At 45.4% G+C, this 23660-nt stretch overlaps 2 protein-coding genes and 1 long non-coding RNA gene across 3 annotated transcripts; 1 reads left to right on the top strand and 2 right to left on the bottom strand.

Moving 5' to 3' along the window:
* Positions 1-1760: 1760 nt before the first annotated feature.
* Positions 1761-7123, bottom strand: LOC103543507 (gap junction alpha-3 protein). The gene has a single exon (XM_008510383.2). The coding sequence runs from the start codon at positions 7029-7031 to the stop codon at positions 6324-6326; it is 708 nt and encodes a 235-aa protein (XP_008508605.2). The 5' UTR covers positions 7032-7123; the 3' UTR covers positions 1761-6323.
* Positions 1761-22640, bottom strand: LOC139073313 (gap junction alpha-3 protein-like). The gene is made up of 2 exons (XM_070577826.1): positions 22444-22640; positions 1761-7687 (listed from the first exon to the last, which is right to left on the bottom strand). Exon 2 carries the CDS (start codon positions 7668-7670, stop codon positions 7098-7100), a length of 573 nt encoding a protein of 190 aa, XP_070433927.1. The 5' UTR covers positions 7671-7687; positions 22444-22640; the 3' UTR covers positions 1761-7097.
* On the top strand, positions 12394-17009 carry LOC139076306 (uncharacterized). The gene is made up of 3 exons (XR_011527738.1): positions 12394-12637; positions 14631-14741; positions 15792-17009. It is a non-coding gene; the product is annotated as an uncharacterized lncRNA (long non-coding RNA).
* Positions 22641-23660: the final 1020 nt, after the last annotated feature.

A 23660-nucleotide genomic window follows, 5' to 3' on the forward strand; every position in this document is an offset into this window, starting at 1 on the left:
CTTACAAATGCAGTTCAAAATGTTAAGGAGAATTTAAATGGACTGATTTTTAAGAGTTTAATTGCTTCAACTAATTGAAGGTGATTATTCTTATTTCATATAAAGTTTACTAGATTTATACATAGTATAGCAACATTTGTACAACGAACATAAAAGCTAAAGGAAAGCAAGGTTTTTGAATTTGAACTTCAATAATGAAATATTAATTTGAAATTTAAGTAGCTGTAAAGTTCTTTTTGTACATTAAAGTTTCTCTTGCTCATTAAAAAAAAAAAAAACCCAAACCCAAAACACGCATAGACCACTCTCACATCTTTAGTTTCTATAGTACTGGACATTCTCACACACTTAGTAACAACTGAGTACAGGTGGTGGGTTCCTCAGAGCACCAGCTCTGCCGTGGGGGGCGGGGTGGGGGGTGAAGGGGCCGCCTCATGACAACATCATCACACTGAGAACCAGGGCAGCTCTGAAAGTAAACCCTCGAGTGAATATTGAATATTGTAAGAAAAACCTTCAAACTCGTGCTTGGATCTATATTAGAGGTGGATCTTTTTAAGAAAAGAAAAAAAAATTCTTCCTTTCCATCCCATGCTGCCTTTTCTCTGCAGGTTCTGTTCCAGGGACGTGGCGCAACACCCTAATCGCACCTGCCCCCCCACCTGACAGACAGCCTGGGAGAGCTAAGGTCTGTTTTCATAGCACCTTTGGGAGAGAACGACAGGAACTCGGCCAGCGCTGCCGACTGCCGTAGCCCCAGCCAGCAGCTGTCCTTGCTGCAAATGGCAGGAAAGCATATTTGGTTTTGCATCTGCCTCTTGTTTTGTCTGGGTTGGGCGCTAAGTACTTTAAGAAGAAACATGAGAGTACAATGAGGAGAAACACAGGCTCACACACACATTCACTCACACACACTCGCAAACTCACACTCGATAAAGGCTAAAATGTAGGTGAGGATGTGCTTTCTGAATGACTTTTGAGGACTTTGGAAATGAAAATTCTTAGCTCAGGGATGCTTTTGAGACCATTCTGCTTTATTCTGAAACAGGACCGCCCAGTGTGTGTGTTTATTTAATCCGCACACACTGCAAGTTAGGGATGGCCAGACACCACGGCCGGGAGCCGGAGGGCTCCACGGGAGCTGTGCCCTCATGCTTCCCTCTTCGTGGCATTTGTACCCTGTCTACTTTGCCCGGGCTGCCTGACTCCTCCTATCCACATGGGCTGTGGGAGGGATTAAGAGTTTCCTTAAGGCTTACTGTAGAAATGTATACATTTCCTCTGAGATCATGCCAGAGAAGGACTGGTTATTTTTTTCTGTTTTGTCTTTTTTTTTTTTTTTTGCTTTAAACTTTCAGGGGAATTTAGAAGGAAGGGCACTTCCTTTGACCCATAATAGTCTCTAGTTCCAATTTGGAACCTCTAGCCCTTGGAAGCCCTCTGAGGCTGTCTGTCATAATCAGGTGGGGGAGGAGGGTGCCCCCACCCATATTATGGACGACATGACCTGCAATTCTGTAGGGAAGCAGGACATGCCCAGATCCATTTTTGTGTGCATCTCATACACATGAATACTGCACACGGACAGATAAACAAGAACCAGCCTTTCCGGGAAGGGTAAGCCCATTGGTGCCTGTTGCCTATTACTGGAGTGAATTGTTAGACCTATTAGAACCTTAGAGGTTCTTGCAGAGGTTGCCAGTTTTGACCCAATGGCCTGGAGGTGTTTGGCTCCCACAGTTTAATGAGGTAGGCTCATATTCATTCATTCAATATTCAGCACATATTTATTGAGAACTTATTCAATAAAAACCATAAACCATTTAAAAGACTAAACTGTTCTGTTTTTCCCACTAAGAAGGTAATGAAAACTTATAAAATGGCTCAAAGAAGATTCCAGATCAGGGACAATAGTAGTTTTCTGGGGTATATTCAGAGCTTGCCAAGTTGACTTCTTTTTAGGACTAGCACTCAATTGGATGGCTTTTAACCAAGTGTGCCAGGACGCAGACAGCTGTATTCGTCGGACCTTAGTGACCAGCTTCCTTCTACATTTTCCTCCCTTCTGCCTCCCACAGGTCTCCTCTATTTCCATAAGGAATAATTTTAGAGTAATATTGACAGCAAGAAAAAACCGTGGGCAGTCGTGACATAAAAAAGAAAAAAGAGAGGGAGTCCTTCGGATGAAGAAATATCCTGTTTCTTGCCCTGGGTCTTGCCTGCCTAGGTGTGTTCAAATTCCTCCAGCTGGGCACGCAGTCGCGGACTCCTTCTCTGTGTGTGTTTTAGTTCAGTTTAGAGTTTGGCAGTATCGTGGATGAAGGAGGACTCAGGACAAGCAAGTGAACACTGACAATGTGATCTCTTCAGGAGAACATGTAGCCAGATATGGCTATGCTAGAAGGCGCTGGAAGACACTTTTAAGTTGGTAAGTACCTGTGAAAAGACCCAACAGCCACTGCAGAAATCTCGCAAGCTTCTCTTCCAGGAAAGAAGTTTTTGCTTATTATATCTAAAACAATGAAAACTCTTCTTTTGAAAACCTGCTCAAGGATTCTATCAATAAAAATAACCAACTACAGAACTAGTGATTTAAATTTAAGGCCACTTTTTATTACTTATCTTATAAAATACTTATTTTCAGTTATAATTTAGTCTAGGAAAGATAGTGTTATAGCACAAAAACAAAGTTTTAGCCAGAGTTTTGTAAAGATTATGATCAAAGTTAACACTGACATACCAAACATCTTCAAATATAGTGCTAGAAACACTGCACTGCCTTTAGTGTTATTTAAATTCCTACTGACCGTAAAAAGTCTCGTTATGACCCAAATCCTTTGGGCAATAAAAAATCTTAGAGTGAGTAAACCTAAGCTTTGCAGTGTAATACAAAAGTAGGAAGAGAAATACATTTTTTGACTTTAATGTCTACATGTCGTATTTAAAAGTTATTTAGAATGTCCTGAACTCCCGGGGGAGGGGGGGGACGGGGGGTGGTGGCAGGAATCTACTGACCTTTGTCAAAAACATTTACCTTTTGAAAGCTTGCAATACTCTATAAGAATTTATTTTGGTGGAGATCCATAAATGAATGTTACAAATATCAGAAGAAAAAGTTTAAAAGAAAAATTTCAGAAAAAAGAACTTTATTCAGTAAAGAATTAAGGAAAGTGTTAACAGGAAAAAAAAAAAAAAAAAGCCTAAACTGAAAAGAGACCTAAATCTCATTAGGTTGATTTTCTAAAAGGATGTCTAAATTGTCTCCATAGTTCTTCTCTAGGCATTTTTGTATAAGAAACCTCTGATCTAGCCGCCTACCTAAAGATCAAAGAAAGCCAGGACACATCACAAATATTCTACCTTGCTCTTTTGCCCTTTCTCCTTTTTCTTTTTAAACTTAAAGTATCATTTTTGTCAATTTCTTGGGGAAAAAAAGAATCACAGCAAAATAAAGTTTAAAAAGTAGAAAGTGAGGGATTCTATAAGAAATGTTTTAGAGCTTTTTAAAATGGATTTGGGCACTGGGTGTGCACGATGCTGACGTTTTATAACTATTTATGGATCGTGCAGTGTTGGCTGGGTGACTAGGCTTCTACAACCAGGGATGGAAGAAAATAATTGTCTAGTATACTGCAGATTAAAATATAAGGTGTGTAAAAATAATAGGCATAGCATTAGAGTTTCAAAATAAGCTTAGAGATTTGAAAAAATTTTCTATTAAATTGAGAGAGAAATAGTTTCAGTGGAATTTCCAAATAATTAACAGGCTAGAAAAAATATATCTGGAATCTTGTCCACAGGAAGAGGCAATTTCTATTTTTATTGCACATTTTAACGCTTAAAATGATTGGTTAAATAGAGAGCAACCTTCCACACTGCCCACATGCCCATGAGGGGGCAGGGCGCCGGCCTTCAGGGCCGTGAGTACCTCAAATTGCAACATAATGTGAGACATGCTTTCAGGTTTTACAGGAGTTGAACTCAGAGCACCAACCTGAAAAAAAACTATAGGCGCTGTTGTATGGAAAATGTTACTTCTTTATAAATTAATGGTTTTCAAGTAGGGGGATCTAATTTTACACTTGTACCCAGGCACTAAATGGGCCAACAGACTACGGTCAATTGCATAATACTGGCATCTTCATGAACATATGGTGAATAAAATCCAATTTTAAAATGTAAAAACTAAATATAATTACAGTTCTCACTCTCATCTCAAACCCCACTCAAAATTAAATCATGAGTAAACAAGAAGCTTATTACCGTTACTAACATTTATCATGATAGAACCTAAAGAACTAAGGATTCACACCCACTCAGTGAGTTGTATGTACCTTTGCTGTCTGACAGCGGCACCTGCATTTTCTAAAAGGACCAAAGCTTTTCTATCAGAATGCTTTTCACATCAGGACTTTCTAGTGGCCCTTCTCACCCAGGAGAACAAACCCTGCCGCCCGAAGACAAAGGCATCCACTGTATGTGATGAATTAACTTCTCTCCTGTGCATTCAGAGTGGCATAGTTAGGCACTAGCCTAGGGAGAATCAAGAAAATCGTCACTCCAATAATTTTCCATAGGGCTCAATTCTCCCTCTGTCAATCTGTTTGAGAAAGGCTGCAAAGACATGTTTGGGACGTTAGCATGCTTTACCTCGAGGAGATGGTCCAGTCCGTTCTCCATCGAGCATAAGGCACTGATGAATCAGCTGCACACGTTACTGCGAGGTCTTTTTAACAGATTGTTTGTGGGTCACTCTTTACAATATAAAATACAAAGTATGCTGTGGAGTGTGGCCCCAAATAAATAATCAAATTCATAAAAAGAAATGAATCCAATTGGAAAGTGCACAGTGTTTTGCTGAATAAAGGCTGACGCTATTAAGTAGACGTTGGAGGTGAAAAGTGTGACAATGGCAGGCTCAGCATTACCACTGCTCATGGCCTATAAACAAAAAGTGATGGAGACACAGCAGAGTGTGCCACACAGGAAATGCTGCCGTCTTCCAGCCACACCCACGCACATACATCCCCCACAGCGATCCGTGCCGAGACAGACGGGGCGGCGTCTGACACCAGCACAGACACTCACGGGAGGAAAATCCAGACACTTTCATTTACACTCGAGAGAGAGCAAACAGCTGCCTACAAAGAATGGTTTGGGAGCTTGAGGAGTTCTGTTTGTACTGTTAAAAAAAAATGTAGGCCATTGACTCATCAGTATAAATAATTTTTCTGGCAACACTAGTTACCTTTTTACCTCCCATTCAAAACTTCACAACGTCAAGTATTTGAAGTGCACTTAAATTTTTTCCCTGCTCTTATTTTATATAATGCATTCTCACAGTAATTAGCTGATGCATGAGCTTGAAGAATTTCTTTGAAAAGAAAGTTGAAATCTTTACTACTATGTAATGGGACAAATTAGCCCTCTCTTTGTCAGTATGCATTTTAACAGTACTGTTTTTCTTTCATTTTTCCTGAAAGATAGAAAGTGGTCAAAAAATAGGAATACCTGTACAATTCAGATCAAAGCACAAACTATCATTTAAAAACAAATACCTGAGGCATACCTGCCATACTTTTATTTCAATTTCCTCAGCTATTTAAAAATTATCTCGTGTTGCTGCATTTCCACCTGCTTCCTTCCCAGCAACCCCTGTGCCCTTGCCCGCTGAATCTCTGCCTCCGGAGGGTAGCTGCGCATTGTCACTTGTCATGAAGCCTGCGGTCTGATATCCTGGGCTTCGCGTGCCATTTCAGAAACTCAAACGACACTAGATAGACTTGCTCTAAATCTTTTTTTAGTGCAGTTTGGCAAATATCCCAAATGAAATTCAACTCAAAGTAAAAAGTATCAAACAGAGAGATAGGGCTGAGTGCGCCCCCGTTTTCGGGGCCGCCCGGAGCTCTGCAGGGCTTGGGAATAGAAACCTAACTGCCCCGAGATGCAGCGACTGCTCTCCCACACGCAACAGCGACCACAGAGGCAGCAGCAGTCAAGGCCCATAGCAGCACCTGCCAAGGCAACCCAGGTTTCTGGGCTCTTGGGTTGCTGTGAATATCTTTAAAAGCCAACAGCACCTGCACCCTGCTTTGCCCCACCGCCCCCTCTCAGAAAGCACTGATATTCTCCCCACTCCACTCCACAGTGTTAGGAACAGCAAGCACTGACACACAGAAACCTTCTCTCTTCGCCCGGCCTCCTCCCTCCCTCCGACTCCAGCTCGCTCACTTCCAGGCTCTCTCCACCTGCTGATGTGAACCACACCTTGGTTTTGGTTGCTAGAAAAAAGGTTATTATAAAGCTGTCTGGAGAGACCACCACTAGATGGCCAAGTCATCTGGCCTGGCCCGACTGCCGCTGGATTTACTGGCCTTGCTTGACCGTCCAGGATCTGTAGGGGGCAAAGGAGGTGCGTGCATCTCCACCGCGGTGGTCACTGCCCACTCCTCCTCATCAGGAGTCACTTCCAATTTACTCTCTCCCAAGGGGCTGCCATTGCCATTCGCCAACAGGGCAGGCGCTTTGCTTCCTGCTCCACCCAACTGAGGGAGCTGCTGGGGGCTGCCTGGAGGGGTCAGAGATGCAGAAGTGGACGCCGGCAGGGAGGCCTTCCTCACAGACCTCTGCTGCTCGGCCTCCTGGTTGGCCCAGTTCTGCTCTGTCATTAGCAGGTGGTGGTTGCCATTGCAGAAATTGGCAGGGTGGCCATTCCTGTGTGCCTCAGACAGGGCTACCATTTTGAAGTCTGTTGGTGGTGGAGGGGCCCCGGGATAGCCCGTGGCCATCGCCTGTCCCAGGGAAGAGGCAGAGTGAGTGTAGTAAGGCGGGAATCCAATGGTAATGGTGGCAGGGGCAGAGTTGGAGGGGACGTGGAGTGGGGTCACACCCTCCGGCTTTGTGGCCCCCATCCCGGTTCCAGGGGTGTCTGGGCTATAGTGGTTGGTCATTCCCTGTTTAAACTTCTTCCAGCCCAGGTGGTAGATCTCCAGCATGTTGAGTAAGAGTGACAAGCAGGCGACTGCCAGCATGAAGATGATGAATATGGTCTTCTCCGTGGGCCTGGAGATAAAGCAGTCCACCGTGTTGGGGCAAGGTCACCGGTCACAGCGGTAGAGTGGCTTCAGCTGAAAGCCATACAGAAAGTACTGTCCGGCGATGAAGCCCACTTCAAACAGCGTCTTAAAGATGATGTTGAAGACATAGGTCCGAAGCAGGGCCCCAGCGATTCTGACCTTGCCCCGGTCATCCCGCACCGGGGGCGTATCCTGGCTGTCGCTGCTCAGCCCACACGGCCCAGCTGGCTCGTGGTGCAGGTTGTCTCCCTTCAGTGGCTCTTCCTCCCTCTCCTTCTTCTTCTCTTCCATGCGCACAAGGTGCAGCACGTGCCCCAGGTAGATGAGGGTGGGTGTGGACACGAAGATGATCTGCAGCACCCAGAAGCGGATGTGGGAGATGGGAAAGGCCCTGTCGTAGCAGACGTTCTCGCAGCCTGGCTGCTGTGTGTTACAGGTGAAGTCTGACTGCTCGTCTCCCCACACCTCCTCCGCCGCGGCTCCCAGCACCAGGATTCTGAAGATGAACAGCACTGTCAGCCAAACCTTGCCGATGACCGTGGAGTGCTCTTGCGCATTCTCTAACAGTTTCCCCAGAAAGCTCCAGTCGCCCATTGCTTCGGATTGCTAACCTGTAAGGGAACATTGCTTGTTAATGGCAGGCTACAACAGGGAGGCTGTTGAGTCCAACCCACTGGGACAGGCCACTGTCACCGCCAGGCGCAGGAATACCATTTCACGGGGCAGCTGCACTCCCACTTCCAAACGAGGGAGGCGCTGAAGAACTGTCACAGGAATGTGTGTGTGCGTGCACGCACATGGATGTGGGTGTCTGTACATATCTCCCCAGTATTCCGCCACGCGGGATTAAGCAACCGTCTACAGCACCAGTAGAGTACAGAGCTTCCGTACGCCATGCAGGTGCTGGGATAAATGAGATAACCACAGTTACAAAGCTCTCACTTCAGAGGTGAGAAAACTAGAGCCACAAAGAGAAGTGAGGAGCCTCAGGGCAACGTAACTCTCCGCTGGCCTCCAAGCTGCCCGTCCTGCCCTCTCGAGGGCCAGTCTCTGCCGGAACGCTGGGCCGATTCTAATCTCCACCTTTCTGTCCCTGTGGGATTAGAGCAACTTCCTCCCAAGCTGCCGTCATTCCCATCCCACCGTCATAACTTCTGCCATGTTAACCTACTACCTCTTCTATTATTTGCTTTCTTTTTCACTTTGCAAGTGTTGCATAAATGGTTAACTTGCTGCATGTCCCCAGGCAGGAGCTTGTGTCTCCATTTGTGAGACGGGTCGATGGTCACATGCAGTGAACTGCTTCTCAGATGGGGGAGGTAAGACCTGGGGGCCCTCTCTGCGAAGGTGGCAGTGCACCTCAGATGCAAGGCACCACGATTAGAGGGCGTCCTTCATGTCGCGGTGGCTCAGACAGGCCAGATACTTCGACCTGGAACCAAAAGATGCTCTGCTGGTCTCACTGCCATTCTGTGCATTGAGGAAAGTGGTCCAAGCGGTAAGTATGTATACAATTCTCCAGTGGAACTAAAGAAAACTCTTCTTATTTTGAATTTTAAAATGTTTAAAACTATTAATTTTTACGACTTGGTTCGAAGGCAAATAAACAAAACAAAACTTTACTCACTATGATCTAAAGAAATAGACAAACGTTAACCCTCTCTTAGAATAAACTTTCAACTCTTTATTTTGGTCATTTGAGATCTTCAGGGAAATTTTAATATTTACGTACCTTTGGCAGAAACTTAATTATGGAACATGAAACAACCCACTCTCCCGCGAAAGATGTCAGATGTCAGGGAACCAATCTAGGTCACATTCTCCAAGATATCAATTCTGACTCTTATGTGGATCCGCACAGCCATCCCTCTGGGCTCAGACGGGCACTTGCCCCCAGCCCAGACTGTCACGAGGCCCCTAACTGATGTCTCTGCCCTTCACCCTACCCACTCCCTCTACTCTGCTGGGGATCTGACTCTGGGGCACAGGACAAAAGCCACACACAGTATGTGCCACCCATCAGCCTGGTCCAGCACTCCTGGCAGACCAAACTGCTGGGGTCCCTGAAATGCTACTTTTATGCTTTTGCACATGCTGTTTCTTCAGCTTAAAACTCAGCCCCATCCAGGGACTGCTGGCCTGTCGCTTACCTCCACTCTCCCTTCAAGGGTGGCCAAGTCAGGCAAACACGGGTGCCCTGCGTTCTCTCTTCTTCCTTGTTGTGGCCCTGGTTTAACGGCTGTTTCTTTCCATTATGTTCTAAGAGATTTCTCTCCGTCCTCCCACACCCCCACGTGCTAAGCTTCAGATGGCACCCCTCTTCTTGCTGTCCTGGGACAAGTGCAGTCCCCTGGGTCTCTATAGAAAACCACTTTGAACCACCTTGACCGCTTGTGGACTTTCTCTTTAATTCTAGTTCTGAGGTTGGGGCTTGCCCGGACAGCCCTTCCTTCTTGACGTCTGTAGGCAGAACAGCTGGGCAATGTGCATTTCTGGAGGTCTCCAAGGAAAGATCAGTATGGGGACTTTAAGAATTCTTCCTGTCACATTCCCGGAAGCTCAGGCAGTTCTGCCTTGTCGTGTGTAATGTGTTTGCTAAAAAGCAGTCAGTGCAATGTGCTGAGACCTGGGAGGCTCTGCACACAAGGCTGGTGGCACATAGCACCATGAGGAAGGCGACATTTCTGCCTGTCACAGAGACTGCAGAGTGTTGCTGGCCTTTCCCTGTGGGTCCAGGGAGGCAAAATGTTCTGCAATGTTGGGGGTGTTCCCTAGAGTGCAGAACTGTCTCCCCAAATGTGCACTGTGCACATGATGAGAAACACGGAGCTAGACAAGTATTCACGCATTTAGTAAAGCAGGTGGAGGAGGGTAGGGCAGCTGACCGTGGCATCTTCTTTGCAGGCTCTGCCTCTCCGGGGTCCTTTAAGTCCAGGTGCTGTAGAACACTTTCAAATATGTGCCCTTAAAATTGTACCATGACCGCTGAGTGCAACCTACAGAATCATAACGGGTCACCGCCTGCACACTTCGCTAGTACTCTGGCAGTTGCCAAGGCTCAGTAAGTCCTAAAGATGGGATGACTGAGTGTGTCCTAAATGGGAGTGCCCATCTCTCAGGCACTGGGTGGTAGTGCACACTGGTAAGATTTTTCTGGAAAGGAGTTTAGCAATATGTATGAAGACATGTAAAAGTAATGAGACCTTTGACCTATAATTCTACTTCTAGGACATCATACTAAGGAAATAATCAGAGATTCTGATAAATTGATATACATGGATGTTTACTGTAATATTACTTATAAGAAAGAATAACTGGAAACAGAAGCGTCCACTAAAGGATGGATGTTAAATAAATGATAGTGGCTGGCTGTCCATGGCTGACACCATGTTTTGGCCAACCCAGCCCTACTCCAAGTCCTCCTTTCCCTTGTCGGCCTCTAAAAAGTCGGAAGGGAAATTCTTGCTCTCTCATTGCCCTTTGTGGCCGGAGGTGTCTTTAAAAGGCAGTTCTCTCTGATGAGGTGTAAGGAGTCTGTTGGGGAACTTCTGGGAAAGCTTTTCATTTCCAAATAAAAGGGTAGATGCTACTTGTACTGTCCCTTCCTCCTTCTTTCCATATTAAGCACAGATGTGATGCCTGGAGCTGGGCAGCCACCTTGCAAGAAGGTGTCAATAACCACGAGGGAATGGTCCAGAAAGTCCCAAGGCACCTGCTGTGACAATGCGGACCTGCTGAATCCACCCCAGCAGCCTCCTCCAGACTTACAAGAGGGGAAAAACCCTACCTGCTCAAGTGAGGTTTTCTGTGGCCTGCAGACAAAAGAATTCCTAATTGATATGTTATCTTAAATTCTTTATATAGCATAAAGGCATAAATTAAAAGCTGTGGTTCATTCATATCTACTAAGATATAAGGTATTCATTAAATATAATTTTTATGAACATTAATGACATGAAGAAATATTCATGCTGTAATGATAAATGACAAAAGCCTAATACAAAACTGTAATCTGATACCAGCTGTTTTACACACACTCATATATACAAACAGAAAAAGGAAGAGCAAGAATGATATTGAAATGTTAACCGTCATGTTTCTAAGAACTGGGTGATTTTCTTTTCTTTCCATATTTCTTTGCATTTCCCATAACTACTAATCACATTTATCATCATAAAAAATTAATGACCATGACTTTCATTTTGCAAAGTTCCAGTTTTTGGAGAAGTATGCTGATTCCTTTTTCATTGTTCTTTCATTATGGTTTCTACTCCATAGATCTCTTGAATCGTGTCCCTAAGACACATATAATATGTGCCGCATTGTTAGCTCTATGTTAGTAATGATCCTGGGATCGCTGAGGGGCACCACAGCCCTGACAACGGTCATCACGGTGACCCGGAGCTTACAGTGGATTACATTCTCCTGCCATGGCCAGGCTGCTGTAGCCCGCTGCTCGCTGCTGAGCCTTGCTACTACACTTGATGGTTTTGGTTTTGTTTTGTTTTGGAAAATACATGAATGAATGAGTAAAAAAATTAACCAGAGGACTAAATATCTATTGAAAGACTGGCAATATGGGTCAAAGTCAGATCACTGATCTAAAATGGTAGCAGCAGGGTCGTCTATCACGTGGATGTGGGACACTGATTATCCCCATGAGATGGCATTTGTCTTTTATTTTTATCTCAATGAAAAATTTGATTCTGACACCATTGCAGAACTAACAAGATCTTATGTTTCAAAGTTTATGTGGCTGCTTTCATGTTCTTCTGACAGTTCTACCTTTCTTTCCAAAGTTACATGGTTTCCCCCTTGGCTTTCAGGATATGTTGGTTTCCCTTTAGATCAATCAATGGTTATTTACTCAGTGACAATCTTGTGCTCAACTCTGGGCCACAGGTTCTGTGGGATACAGTAGAAGGAAAAACATGCCCTCTATCTTGAAATCTATTTGTGGAGATGGGAAAATTCAGGAAAAATGGAGAGCTATACAGGCACAGAGGGGGTTCATAGAAAAAGGATATTAATATTAAAACATGTAGCCAGGGAAGGCTCGCCTGGGAGGGGTGGAATGTGAGCAGGTGTTAGGAGGCTTGGCTTTGGAGAAGAGGAAGGGAGAAGGGAGTGCATTTCAAGAACAGAATAACATTCCCACGGTGGTGGGATATGTGTGACCTGGTGTGATTGACACGGGGTGCCGGGTTAGGAAGCAGTGAATTTGGGTGTTTATGCACAGGGATCTGGACCGTGGCCACACTTTGCACATAGGAGACCTTCAGTAAACACTGGTGGTGCACGTGAGCGGAAGGAAAGAGAGCACCCGAAGCCACTTTGAGAGGGGAGAGATATGCTGAAAGTGCGGTTCAAGAAAGAAGGGGCCCTCTACCAGCCGGCCGGGACTAAGGGAGAGTGTGGTCATCTCTGAGTGAGTGTTGAAGGCCCCGGCTGGAGGACAGGAGGGCGAATGGGAAAAAGGAAGGACAAAAAGGAGATACATTCTGAAGACAAAATAAAGCAGAACGCAGTGTCTGACGAGAGTCAGAGGATGAAGGAGAGAGGTATGAATGAAAGACAGGTCTTACATTTCTAAGCCTGGTGAGTGGGAAGGTTATGGGGCCATTTAAAGAGAAAGACACTGGGAGAGGGGTGCTAATTTGAGACTGGAAGAAAAGATGAAGACTGGTTTTTTGACTGGATTAAAAGTAGTGGTGGCAGACAGAGGGACAATGTCCAGGAGGAAGCTGGAGACACGGAAGTAGAAGTGGTTGGCATAGGGTCTGCAGGGTAACTCTGCCTCTCCCGGGTGAAGACGGGATGACAGCACAAAAAGCAGAGGCTTTACAGACAGGCTTCATGGAAAATCTAGCGAGAGAGATGAAGAGCGATACAGGAAATGACTCATTGCCCTTGGTGTGTGTGTAAAGATGGCAGACGCGTGATTGTGCTTCAACAAAGGATCACAGGATCTGACAAAGCGAGTAGGGGCTCAAGACTGAGCAAAGGCGGAGACCAGAGACCCCGAGACAGTGTGGAGGGCAGGGACCTCCCTCAGTGGGCGCCCAATGAGCTCTGCCAGAGACGTCCAAATCTTTGGGTTTTATTAGATTCTTGGAATTTGTGCTCCGAAAACTTGTTTAATCCTTTCATATTTTATTTTTATCATTATTCTTCCCTTAGTCTTCTGGCAAAGTTCTCTTAGAAAATTCTAACCTTAGGGGGGAAACTGGTCAGGTAGCTCCTGCATGCTCCTACAGACCAGACACCATGGGGCAGCTGATGCAAGGAAAACTGCGAGGGGCTTGGAGGGTGAAGGATGCCCGAGGACCAGGAGAGCCTGACTCACCTGCTGGGAATGCTATTCACATGGCAGAAGGCACACTCCCTGAGAGTGGTCAACAAAACTGAGAAGTAGGGCAACACAGAAGTGAGGAAGCCAGTGGAGGACTCTGAAGAAAAAGGTGACTAACAGTGTCAACAGTCTTCAGAGCGTTCAAGAAGCATGGAAATAAAGAAGAGGCCCTTTGATCTCACAATAAAGAGGCCACTGATGATGACCGGTCTAGGGGCAGAATAGGGACAAAAACAGAAGCCTGGGCAAGGGTTAAAGAGGCAGGGCAGGGAGTGAGTGGAGGCATGGTACAGTGAGCACGTGCCCAAGAAATCTAGAACTTGAAGGAAGGAGAGACACAAGATGGGTCAAAGTAGGGCAAAGGGCCCAAAGGAGGTGTTTTCAAGACACCTGCAGGTGTTTGATATCAGAGAGGATGGAGTCACAAGGATGAGGAGGATGGAGCAGGGTGCTCAGCAGCCAGGATGGGGTGAAAGGATGGGAGGGAGGGAAAGGGTGTAGGTGTAAGACAAAAGGTTCTCCCAAGTGTTGCCGAGACTCTTCTCAGCGAGGCCAAAAAGGAGGTCGTCTTCTCAGGCAAGGGCAGGACTCGAGCCCTTGAGAAGAAAAGTTTGATAACAACAGAATAGAGAGGATGAGAAAAGGTCAGGTTCCACCTGTGTCCTCTCCACAGCCAGACAGCGCCTCTGTGTACACGATGTGGCCAACAGAAGAGGGCTGAGTGAGAGCCCGCCATGTGTGAGGCCCTCTGCGCTGCCCGAACGGGGAACCGCAGCCCGGGCAATGCACACTCCAGCGGGGAAAGACACTAGACGAGAGATGGCAGATGCCCTAAGGACCAGGAGAAACAGAAAGCTGGGGAGGAGCAGAGAGGGAAGCGCAGGGGTTAGAGAGGATGGGTGCTCACTGAGAGGGGACAGCTGAGAAGAGCTGAGTCTCAGCCATGACGGAGGAGCAGTCTAGGCAGAGCAGGCTCCCAGGACGGGGCAGACCTGGGTGGCTCGGGATGGCAAGGGTGGTGTGGTCGGAGCAAAGCCAGACAGGAGGAGACAGGCAGATGAGTAGATCAGAGAGGTAAGTGGGGAGGCGAAGAGATCACAGCAGGCAGTGACGAAAACCTTCATTTTTACTCCAAGTGAGATGGGAAAGTACCGGAGGGTTTTGAACAGAAGAGTGACATAATCTGACTTACGTCTTCACAGGACCACTCTGGCTGCCGTGTTCACAACAGGCTCAGGGGCAAGGGTGAAGCCAGGGGTCCAGGAGGAGGCTGTGCTGTCATCCAGAAAGCAACGGTGGGAGCAGCAGAAGCGGTGAGAAATGGCCACGTCTGCACAGATTCTGAAGGCGGGACCAGCCCGATGTGCGCAGGGCAGAGTGTTGGGGTAGGGCAGAGAGGAGCTGAGGAGGACACTAAGGTCTCTGCCCTGAAATGGAGGAAGGGAACTGCCATTTACCAAGGTGGGGAGACCCGAGGAGGTACAGGTTTGGGGAAGGGCATGAAAATCATGAGTTCATTTAGAAAATGTCAAGTTTGAAATGTCTACTAGACACACAAGCGTTGAGGCTGGAGATAAACATTTGGAAATTATCATCAAACCCGGAGACTGGATCGGGCTCAGCTGAGAGCAGGAGAGAAGGAGCAGGGGCTGAGACCAAGCGCAGGGGCGCTCTCGGCATCTGGAGGGCCAGTTAGGGAGGGACTTGCAAAAGAGCTGCTCATTAGGAAAGGCGAGCTTTAGATAGGACTGGAATAGAGGAAGAGCAAAAAGGTGTCACTTTGTGTTATACTTGATTCTCTTTTGTAAAAATATATTGACACTAAAAACATGGTTGCTTGTTTTATAAATTACGGGTAATACAACATGGCATATAGCTAGGCAAATAATTCTGTTTTCACTCTGACTGCCTGAAACATTGCTGAGCAGGATTTTGAGGGTCACAGGCAGGCTTAGCCAGAAAGAGCTCTATGTTCAATTAGTCACGTCTGCTCCGGTTTGCTGTGGGGCAAACACTATTTTTTACTATCCCTGACTTGGCACAAATCTACAAGGACACAGTAGGCTGAGCTAGTCACAGATACAGTACAATGAAAAGGGGGCTTATCGAGTTATCTGTTTAGCCAGTGGAAAGACTGTTTTCCATTAGCTTCTTTCATCCCTTATCTGCCTATTTCAAGCATTCACACTTAAGACAGTAAATTCCAGATGCCACCAGGCCTAGCCCATGGTGTTATGTACTTATCACACTTTTTTCATAATTCTGGTCTGACTCTTTAAGGGGGAAATGAAATTCAAACTAAATTTGTCAAAATAACAAAAGACTTTCTTCTTTTACTCTTCTTCTTTGACCCCAACATTTAGCTATGTCTGAGCTATTAAGACTAAAGGGCAAGATGAAACCAGGCCTTCACAAGCTGGTCCAGTGTCACGTATAATTCAGTGCCACATAGGCAAGCATAAAAGAGGAGAAAACTGAACCTTCGCACTTCCAGACTGAGTAACACGTGACATTTGCTTCTTATCTCCCGAAAAAAACCACTGGAGGTCACTCATGCTGATCACCACAACCAGCAAGCTCCCAACAGCAATGGTTCTACACACACAAGACAGCTGGCAGCACAAGGCCCCCACTTTGTTCTTCAAATTTGTCTTGAGAAGTTTTGAACTTTTATTTCTTCCATATGAAATTTATGTACAGCTTATCAAGTTCCACAAAAATCTGAGACACCATTTTGACTGGAATTGCAATAAGTTTACAGACGAATCAAATTTACTCCTTTACAGTCCAGTTTCCCCATCATCGAGCATCTTCTACGCCCTCCAACACTGCTTTCGATCAGTGTCCCTGAAGAGCGTACACTCCTTTTGTTAGATTTATTCTTACAGTTGTTCTAATTACTTGTTCTACATAGCTTTTCAATTATAATTTCTGATTGGTTGTCATTAGTACTTAGGAACGTTATTTTTATATATTGATCTTATATCTAGCAACCTGTTAGAAAGCTCTGGCTAGTTCTAATAGTCAGGACGTTCCTTTGGATTTTCTGTGTAAGACACACAATCATATCACCTGCTATTAAGGGCAGATTTGTCTCCTCCTCTCCTAATGCGAATTCCCGTTATTTCTTTTTCTTGTCTTCTTGTACCGGCCAGGCTGCTAGCACACTGGGGAGACAGTCGCTCCTTCCTCGTCTCTGTCTCCAACGTGAACGTTTCTCAAGTTTTATCATTGAGTCTCATATTAAACTTCTATCAAGCTAAGGAAGTTTCCATCCGGTCCTTGTTTGCTAAGAGTCTGTCTGTGTTTGTTTTCTAAATCATAAATGAGTATTGGATTTAGTGGAACAATATTTTTCCTGCATCTATTGTGATTTTTAGATGGTGAAGTATCCTATATGTCATGATTTTATTTTTAATATACTATTAAATTTAAAGTGCTACTACTTTATTTTGGATTATTTATTAGTTCATACCTAAGATTGGTCTCAACTTTTTTTGTACTATCATTTGATTTTGGTGTGAAAGTTATTTTAGCTTGAAAAAAAAATTCTCTAAATAAACGTGTATGAGAATCTCCTATAGAAACGTTTGGGACTAATGTCTTTTTTTGAGGGGGTTGGGAGGAAGACTAGATTACAAATTCAACTTCATTCACTGTTCCCAACATAGGTAGGGGTGCTATTTCTTAAGCCAATTTTGGTCATTTATATCTTTTAGAAAAGTTTCCATTTTATCTAAGTTTCAAATTTACTGGCATAAAATAATTCATGGTATTTTGTTACGATTTTTAAACTCTATGGTATTTGTAGTTATATTCCTTTATTTGGTTCCAAATATTGCTTATTTGAGGCTTTTAAAATATTAGTCTTGATAGAGGTTTTTATTTTATTAAAGAACTAACTTTGATATGCTTGAAAAAGAATAAGAGTTTATTTGGTTATTTTTTCCAGTCTCTTATCATGTATACTATATTCGTAGTATATAGACTAAATCTACAAAAAAATCCCCATGGATCTTTTAAATAGATATGTAGATTTTAGTATTTGCTAGTATTATTATAAAATACACACACACAATTTAAGGGTATGCTTTAAGTTAGAGTACAATTACCTATTATAGTATAGTTCCGGGGGCTTCCTTATTTTAAATAGAAAAATGTATGAGTTTTATTACTTAACTTTTCAATAACCTAAGGTTCTGGCAGGAAACATCACTTTCATACAGAACCAACTGATTTAGTGAAATTACAAAACATTAATTTTCCAATTTTATTACTAATTCTAAAGCACTGCTGGGATTATATATATGTGAGTATATATATATACTTTTTAATATACATACATATATATATTTATATGTATATTTATATATATATATATTTTTTTTTTTTTTTGAGGAAGATTAGCCCTGAGCTAACATCTGCTGCCAATCCTCTTCTTTTTGCTGAGGAAGACTGGCCCTGAGCTAACATCTGTGCCCATCTTCCCCCATTTCATTCGTGGGATGCCGCCACAGCACGGCTTGATAAGTAGTGCCTAGGTCCACACCCCTCCGATCCTGTGAACCCCAGGCTGCCAAAGCAGAACATGCAAACTTAACCGCTATGCCACCACGACACCACTGGGCCGGTCCTGGGATTATATATTTTTATTGTCAGAGAATAAATCTCCAGAAACACGCAATTGTTTTATAATTATATTTTTAATCTATTTATTTTATTAAATAAGAACATACTCGGGGCCGGCTCCTTGGCCGAGTGGTTAAGTTCACGCGCTCCGCTGCGGCGGCCCAGGGTTCGCATCCTGGGTGCGGACATGGCACCGCCCGTCAGGCCATGTTGAGGCAGCGTCCCACATCCCACAACTAGAAGGACCTGCAACTAAGATATACAACTGTGTATGGCGGGGTGGGGGGTGGTTTGGGGAGATAAAGCAGGGTAAAAAAAAAAGATTGGCAACAGTTGTTAGCCCAGGTGCCAATCTTTAAAGAAAAAAAAAAACATACTGAAAACACTTATAACAGTGTCTGCCATCCATGTATTATTATTATCTTCATATTTTTTCTTTCATGTGGGAATTTTAATCATTTATGAATACCCAAAAAGTCATATGCTCCTAAGTCTTTATTTGGCTAAGGTACATATGATCAAGACTTTTCATCTTTAGTCAAAAGGAAGCACTCCTCAGTTTTCCTTTTGTTTTTGACCTTAAAAGCTTAGTGAGAGCTAATTTTAAGTTGGAAGCAATTTAAACAACTGTATTACTTTCAAAACAAGTGTCTTCAATGTTTTATACTCAAGAATGTCAAGATTAAAAATATACTTAACTTTTTATCCACAGTATTTCTTCTTGAAGCACTTGAATAAAATAAATATTGCCTCCAGAAATCAGGATTAAATCACCATTTCCACAATTAGAGTTCTAACATGAAGCTAGAAAATTAACAGCGGCATAGCTTTGGCTCAATTTACAGAAAACACAGCCAGTCTGGAGTGTCAGGAGAAACAGGAGTCCTCGGGCCTGCTCAGGCCACACTAGGAACCCTCAGACGCCCCGCCCTCCTCCAATCACTAAATGGCATTACAAGCTTTTTAAATGATTTCTGTAAAAGACCTGAGAACACCATCAGAATTTTTCACTTATTCAAATATTTGATTTAGACATTTTAGTGATGTGTTAATTTTAACGTACTTCAACATTAGTCCTCAAGGTTTTAATAACTGAATAACGAAAAAAAAGTCACTATCCTTAAAGTGAAACTGACTTTCCAGTAGCCGCCTTCTGAAGGGTGGCTTGGGGCCAGCGCAAGCAACACTAAGGAAAGTTAGCGGCGCTGCGGCGGACCAGCGCTCCGCCAGCACTTGTCACGGCTTCGGGACGAGGCAGCCGGAACCGGACACCGAGCACTGACTTCATAAATGCAGGATGGTCAGCCGAGAGGTAATTTCCTCATGAAAGTCCAAATTACATCCTCCTCCAGGAGTCTTACTCATTATCCATGGAAGAAATATAGAATCGTAGCATTTCAGAGGCAGAAGAATCTTAGATGAGGTCTAGTCTACCCTCCAGATCGTTTTCCAGATCAGGAAATGGAGGCCCAGAGAGGGTACTGTGATTGCCCGAGGTCACAAAGCCGAGACTCCTAACTGTTGACACCTGTCCAGCGTGCCCTCCCTTCCCCGTGACTTCACAGGGCTGTGCATCAAACAGACTGTTCAGATCACAGGAGCTGCCTCTTGAGTTCTCTCAACCACACCCTGAAACGTAGGTGTAGAAACATGAGTGGGAGCACATTTTGAACTTCTGCTCTTTTCTTCTGGTCCAGAGAGTCCAAAATTGTTAAATATTATTAATATGCTAACAGCAGTCCAGGATACTTCTTCAAATAAACTGGCATTATCATTTTAGAGCAATTTCAGATATTACCTTTACTCTTGCTTGGCCAACAAAACCCCACCACCTTAGAATTATAGTATTTTATTATTCCATTTATATTACTGACACAAATTACATCTGTCAAAATCTTTTCTATTTTTTGCAGAAATAATAATTTCTTTAGTATAAATATAATTTCACTTTTCTTGTTCAAATCTACTTCTATTAGTATATAACCAGAAATCTCTTCCATGTTCTAGAATAAAAGATTCCTTTTAAAGCTAATAGGAAATGGGAGTTTCATGAATAAATGAGCAATAATTAATAGAGATAATCAGGTGGTCTAAACAAAAAAAAAACTAAGCGGTTTTTATCTTTAGTATCACTAGTTTGTTGACAGTAAATTTAAAGCAAACCACTAATTCTTCAAATGAAAGAAAACGTGAAAGTTCAGAAATTGCTCACATCGACCATTAACTACTACGTCATACTTTTGAAGGAGCAGAGGTTTTAAAAAGCAAGCAGTGGAGTACTAACCCAGTTATCATGATGAAGAATTTCCCACCACTGTTAAGAATGAAAATTAAGATTAAACATTATCACTATTCTATTGCCTTTAAGCATTATATTGAAATCGCAAAAGTATAATGTTTTCACAGACACTAGTATGCTGTTTATGGCCACAAGTACTGAATTTTTTTTCCCCTCTTCAATTCAGTAAACATTTATTGAATACCTCTGATGCGTGCGGCACTATGCCATGCACTGAGGATAACAAAATAATTAGGTATGGTCCTTACGCTCAGGAGGTTCCTTCTGGGGGAGAGGCAGACTTGTAAGAAACTGATCAGGCTATAGCATTAGCAGTGTTCCGTAGTACTGGTAATGGTCATGGCGCGGTGGAGGGGGAGGCAGAAGGAGATGGTATGTTAATCAAGACAGCAGCTGAGTTTGGCTGAGTTTCTTAATACAGACAGGTCCTGGGAACCATGTTTTCTGTACAGGGTAAAACGCTTCTCAGAGGTCTTTCTCCTGTTTATAACGTTCTGATAATATTTTGGTATGTTACAAAATGTAATGTGTTTGTTAATGTGTTTATTAATGTATTTATGCAATGCTGAAGTAAAGTTCTAAAAATACATATGATATTGATTCAATACTGATAAAATCCTAAAAATATGTCCTATTTATTCTGTGTTAGGTGCATGTTCAAGTAATGGTAATATCTGAAAGACCAGTTATAGTTCAAATTCTTTACATGCGCGAGGCTTTATACAATGGCTGTGATAAATACATATAATTAATTTTAAGTTTCAAGTGTATAATGTAAAAGTTAGTTAAGAAAATGAACACAACTGAAAACGTAATATTCAAGAAAATTGTGTCAAAATTCTTTTTCTTATTGGCAAACAACGAAATTTTGTTCCATGCCATTATTCTCAGACAGCCTGAAGCCAGTGGACACTCCTGGTTAACATCCACGGCATGTGCAAGGTTACTGCAGTGAAGTTTCCGTGGATTACTCTACTGGAACCGGTGCAGCGCTCCTATTAGAAGCTTATCTCAACAGCAACCAAACTGCTGAACCAGGGGAACACAGGCCAAATTAGCCGACGAACTGTGAACACAACGACCTTGGCAAATAAATCCCCCTTTTCCTCTTTAATCTTTTAATGTTTGTTTTCCAATACATTTCACAGCACATGGATGGACTGCCAGTGAAGTGATGCACATATCATAAGTCACCATTTTGAATTCTTGGGTAATAAAAACCAATGCATAATTCACGTCTTGGCTGCTTGTATATAACCATTTTTAAATGGCATATTTTGGAGATATCTTGAGAAAACAAAAACCAGAGAACTCCACTTGTCTCTACTGTCCCAGTCACAAATATTCATAAACTGAGAGCTCTGCACACTAGGATGAATTCTGTTCACTAGAGCGTAGAGCAGACAGCAAAGCACATACACCCGCGTCCTGCAGTTCACTGTCAGGGCAGCCCCTCCAAGAAGGGTGCTGGGGAAGGCAGATAAACGTTTTCCACTCTTCTGTACATTCTTTTAAATTAAACACACCATAACAAGGATATAGGTCAAGGAATTAGGTCGTGGCACTTTATAGCTAAACTCTTTCCTTAAAAAGAAAAAACTTTAAAACATTTTCTTAAAAGAATGTAGGCCAGCCAACTTCGTTCCTCAACGACACCCACACGACTCCGGACGGCGCGGCGACGCTAAGCGCCAGCAGACCGCCGCGCTCCATTCCTTGCGGCCGCGACATCTGCGGAGAGGATTCAAGTATTGAAATCGTCCCTAAGATCCCTAGTTCCAGAGCAACTCTGCTTCCCCCCACTCAAAGGGGAAGACGTTCTCAACCCCGCTGTCAGCCATCCATCAAGGAAAGCCACGACCCAGCTGAGAACTGGCGCTCTGCAGAGATGTCCGGGAGCAAAGGAACGTCAGCTATTCCAAAAGTTCCTCGGAAAGTTTCCTGAGCCCCGCTCTCCACCCTGCTGCTCCCCACAACTTCCCAGCCTCCCGCAGGATCGCCACGAGGCTGGGAGCCGCAGACACCCAGCCCGCCCGCCCCCCGGCCGGCGAGCCCCGGGCCTCCAGGGCGCCCGGCTGCGCGCTTACCCCGCTCTGCCGCGGCGGCCACCCGCGCGCGCTCCCTCCGGAGCAGGGCTCCCGGCCGCTGGGAAAAGCAGAATTTCTTTCGCACGTGCGGCGCCACTTAACGCGCGCGCCCCGCGCCAGGGTCCGAGCTCCCCGCCCCTGCGGCCCTGGTCGGGGCCCCCAGGCCGCAGCCCCGGCCGCAGCGCCACGCCCCGCCGCCTGCACCTCGACCCCGGGCGCGCGGGGCGGCGCCAGGGCACAGCGCAGCCCCCGCCCCGCGGGCCGCATCCCGCACCCCTGCTGCACACGCCCGCCTGGTACCCGCACGCCCGGCCCTCGTTCCACCTCTTGCACAGCCACCCTGCACCTGCGCCCGCACAGGCATCCGCATTCCACGTCCCGCACCGCCACCCGGCACCCGCACCTCGGCCCCTCGCCCTGTAACGCTACCGCATCCCCACCCGCACCTGCATCCCGCGCCTCCCCCGCGGGACCCCGCTCGGGATGTGGAGCCGGGGGCAGGGCTCCCGCGCCCTCGCGGCCGGGGACACGCGGGGAGCGGAGGGCGCACGAGGGACAGAGGGGGAGCGGAGGGCGCACGAGCCCGTCCTGCCCGCCGGGGCGCCTGTCCTCGCGGGGCCCGGCCGCCGGTCCGCGGCGCTTCTGAGCTGGGGGCGCGCGGCCGTCGGGGCGCCTCGGCCCGGCCCGCGTCCCGCCGCCTGGGGACGCGGTTCCAGACGGCTGAGGCGGGGCGGGGCCACTGAGCAGGGCTCCCCGCTCGACCTGGCCGACTTGGCCGCCGCGGCCGTGTGGTCGGGCCCGCGCCCGGGGAGGCTGGAGCGCGCCGGGCGGGGAGCCGCGAGGAGGCTATAAATAGCGGCCGGGGCCCTGGTTCTCGTCAAACACACTTAATTTAGCCGGCAGGCATAGGGATTCCTAGTTTTTTAAAAGAACTTATTCCGATGCGCTTGAGGTTTGGCCCGGCCGGAGGTGGCAGGGAGGATGTCCCCGCAGGTCACTCATTCCCACTCGTCCCAGTGATGAGATGCTAGGGCGCGGCCTAACCTGCTTGCCCGGACCGGGATGAAGGTTTTACCGTCTTCTTTCCTCCTCGGGGTTACTATTACCCACACTTGACAGGAAAGCCTACAGCAAAAGGACAGGAGCAAGGAGTCCCAGCCCTTCTCAACCTCCTTCAGGCGGACTGTGTCCCCTCCCCGCTCCCCGGATTTGCTTTT

Source organism: Equus przewalskii, chromosome 16 (assembly GCF_037783145.1).
Source record: "Equus przewalskii isolate Varuska chromosome 16, EquPr2, whole genome shotgun sequence".
Lineage (NCBI taxonomy): Eukaryota > Metazoa > Chordata > Mammalia > Perissodactyla > Equidae > Equus > Equus przewalskii.

What these genes read in the sequence shown, in the direction of transcription:
- LOC139073313 (XM_070577826.1), bottom strand. Translation starts at nt 7,670, where the DNA reads ATGGGCGACTGGAGCTTTCTGGGGAAACTGTTAGAGAATGCGCAAGAG.
- LOC103543507 (XM_008510383.2), bottom strand. Translation starts at nt 7,031, where the DNA reads ATGCTGGCAGTCGCCTGCTTGTCACTCTTACTCAACATGCTGGAGATC.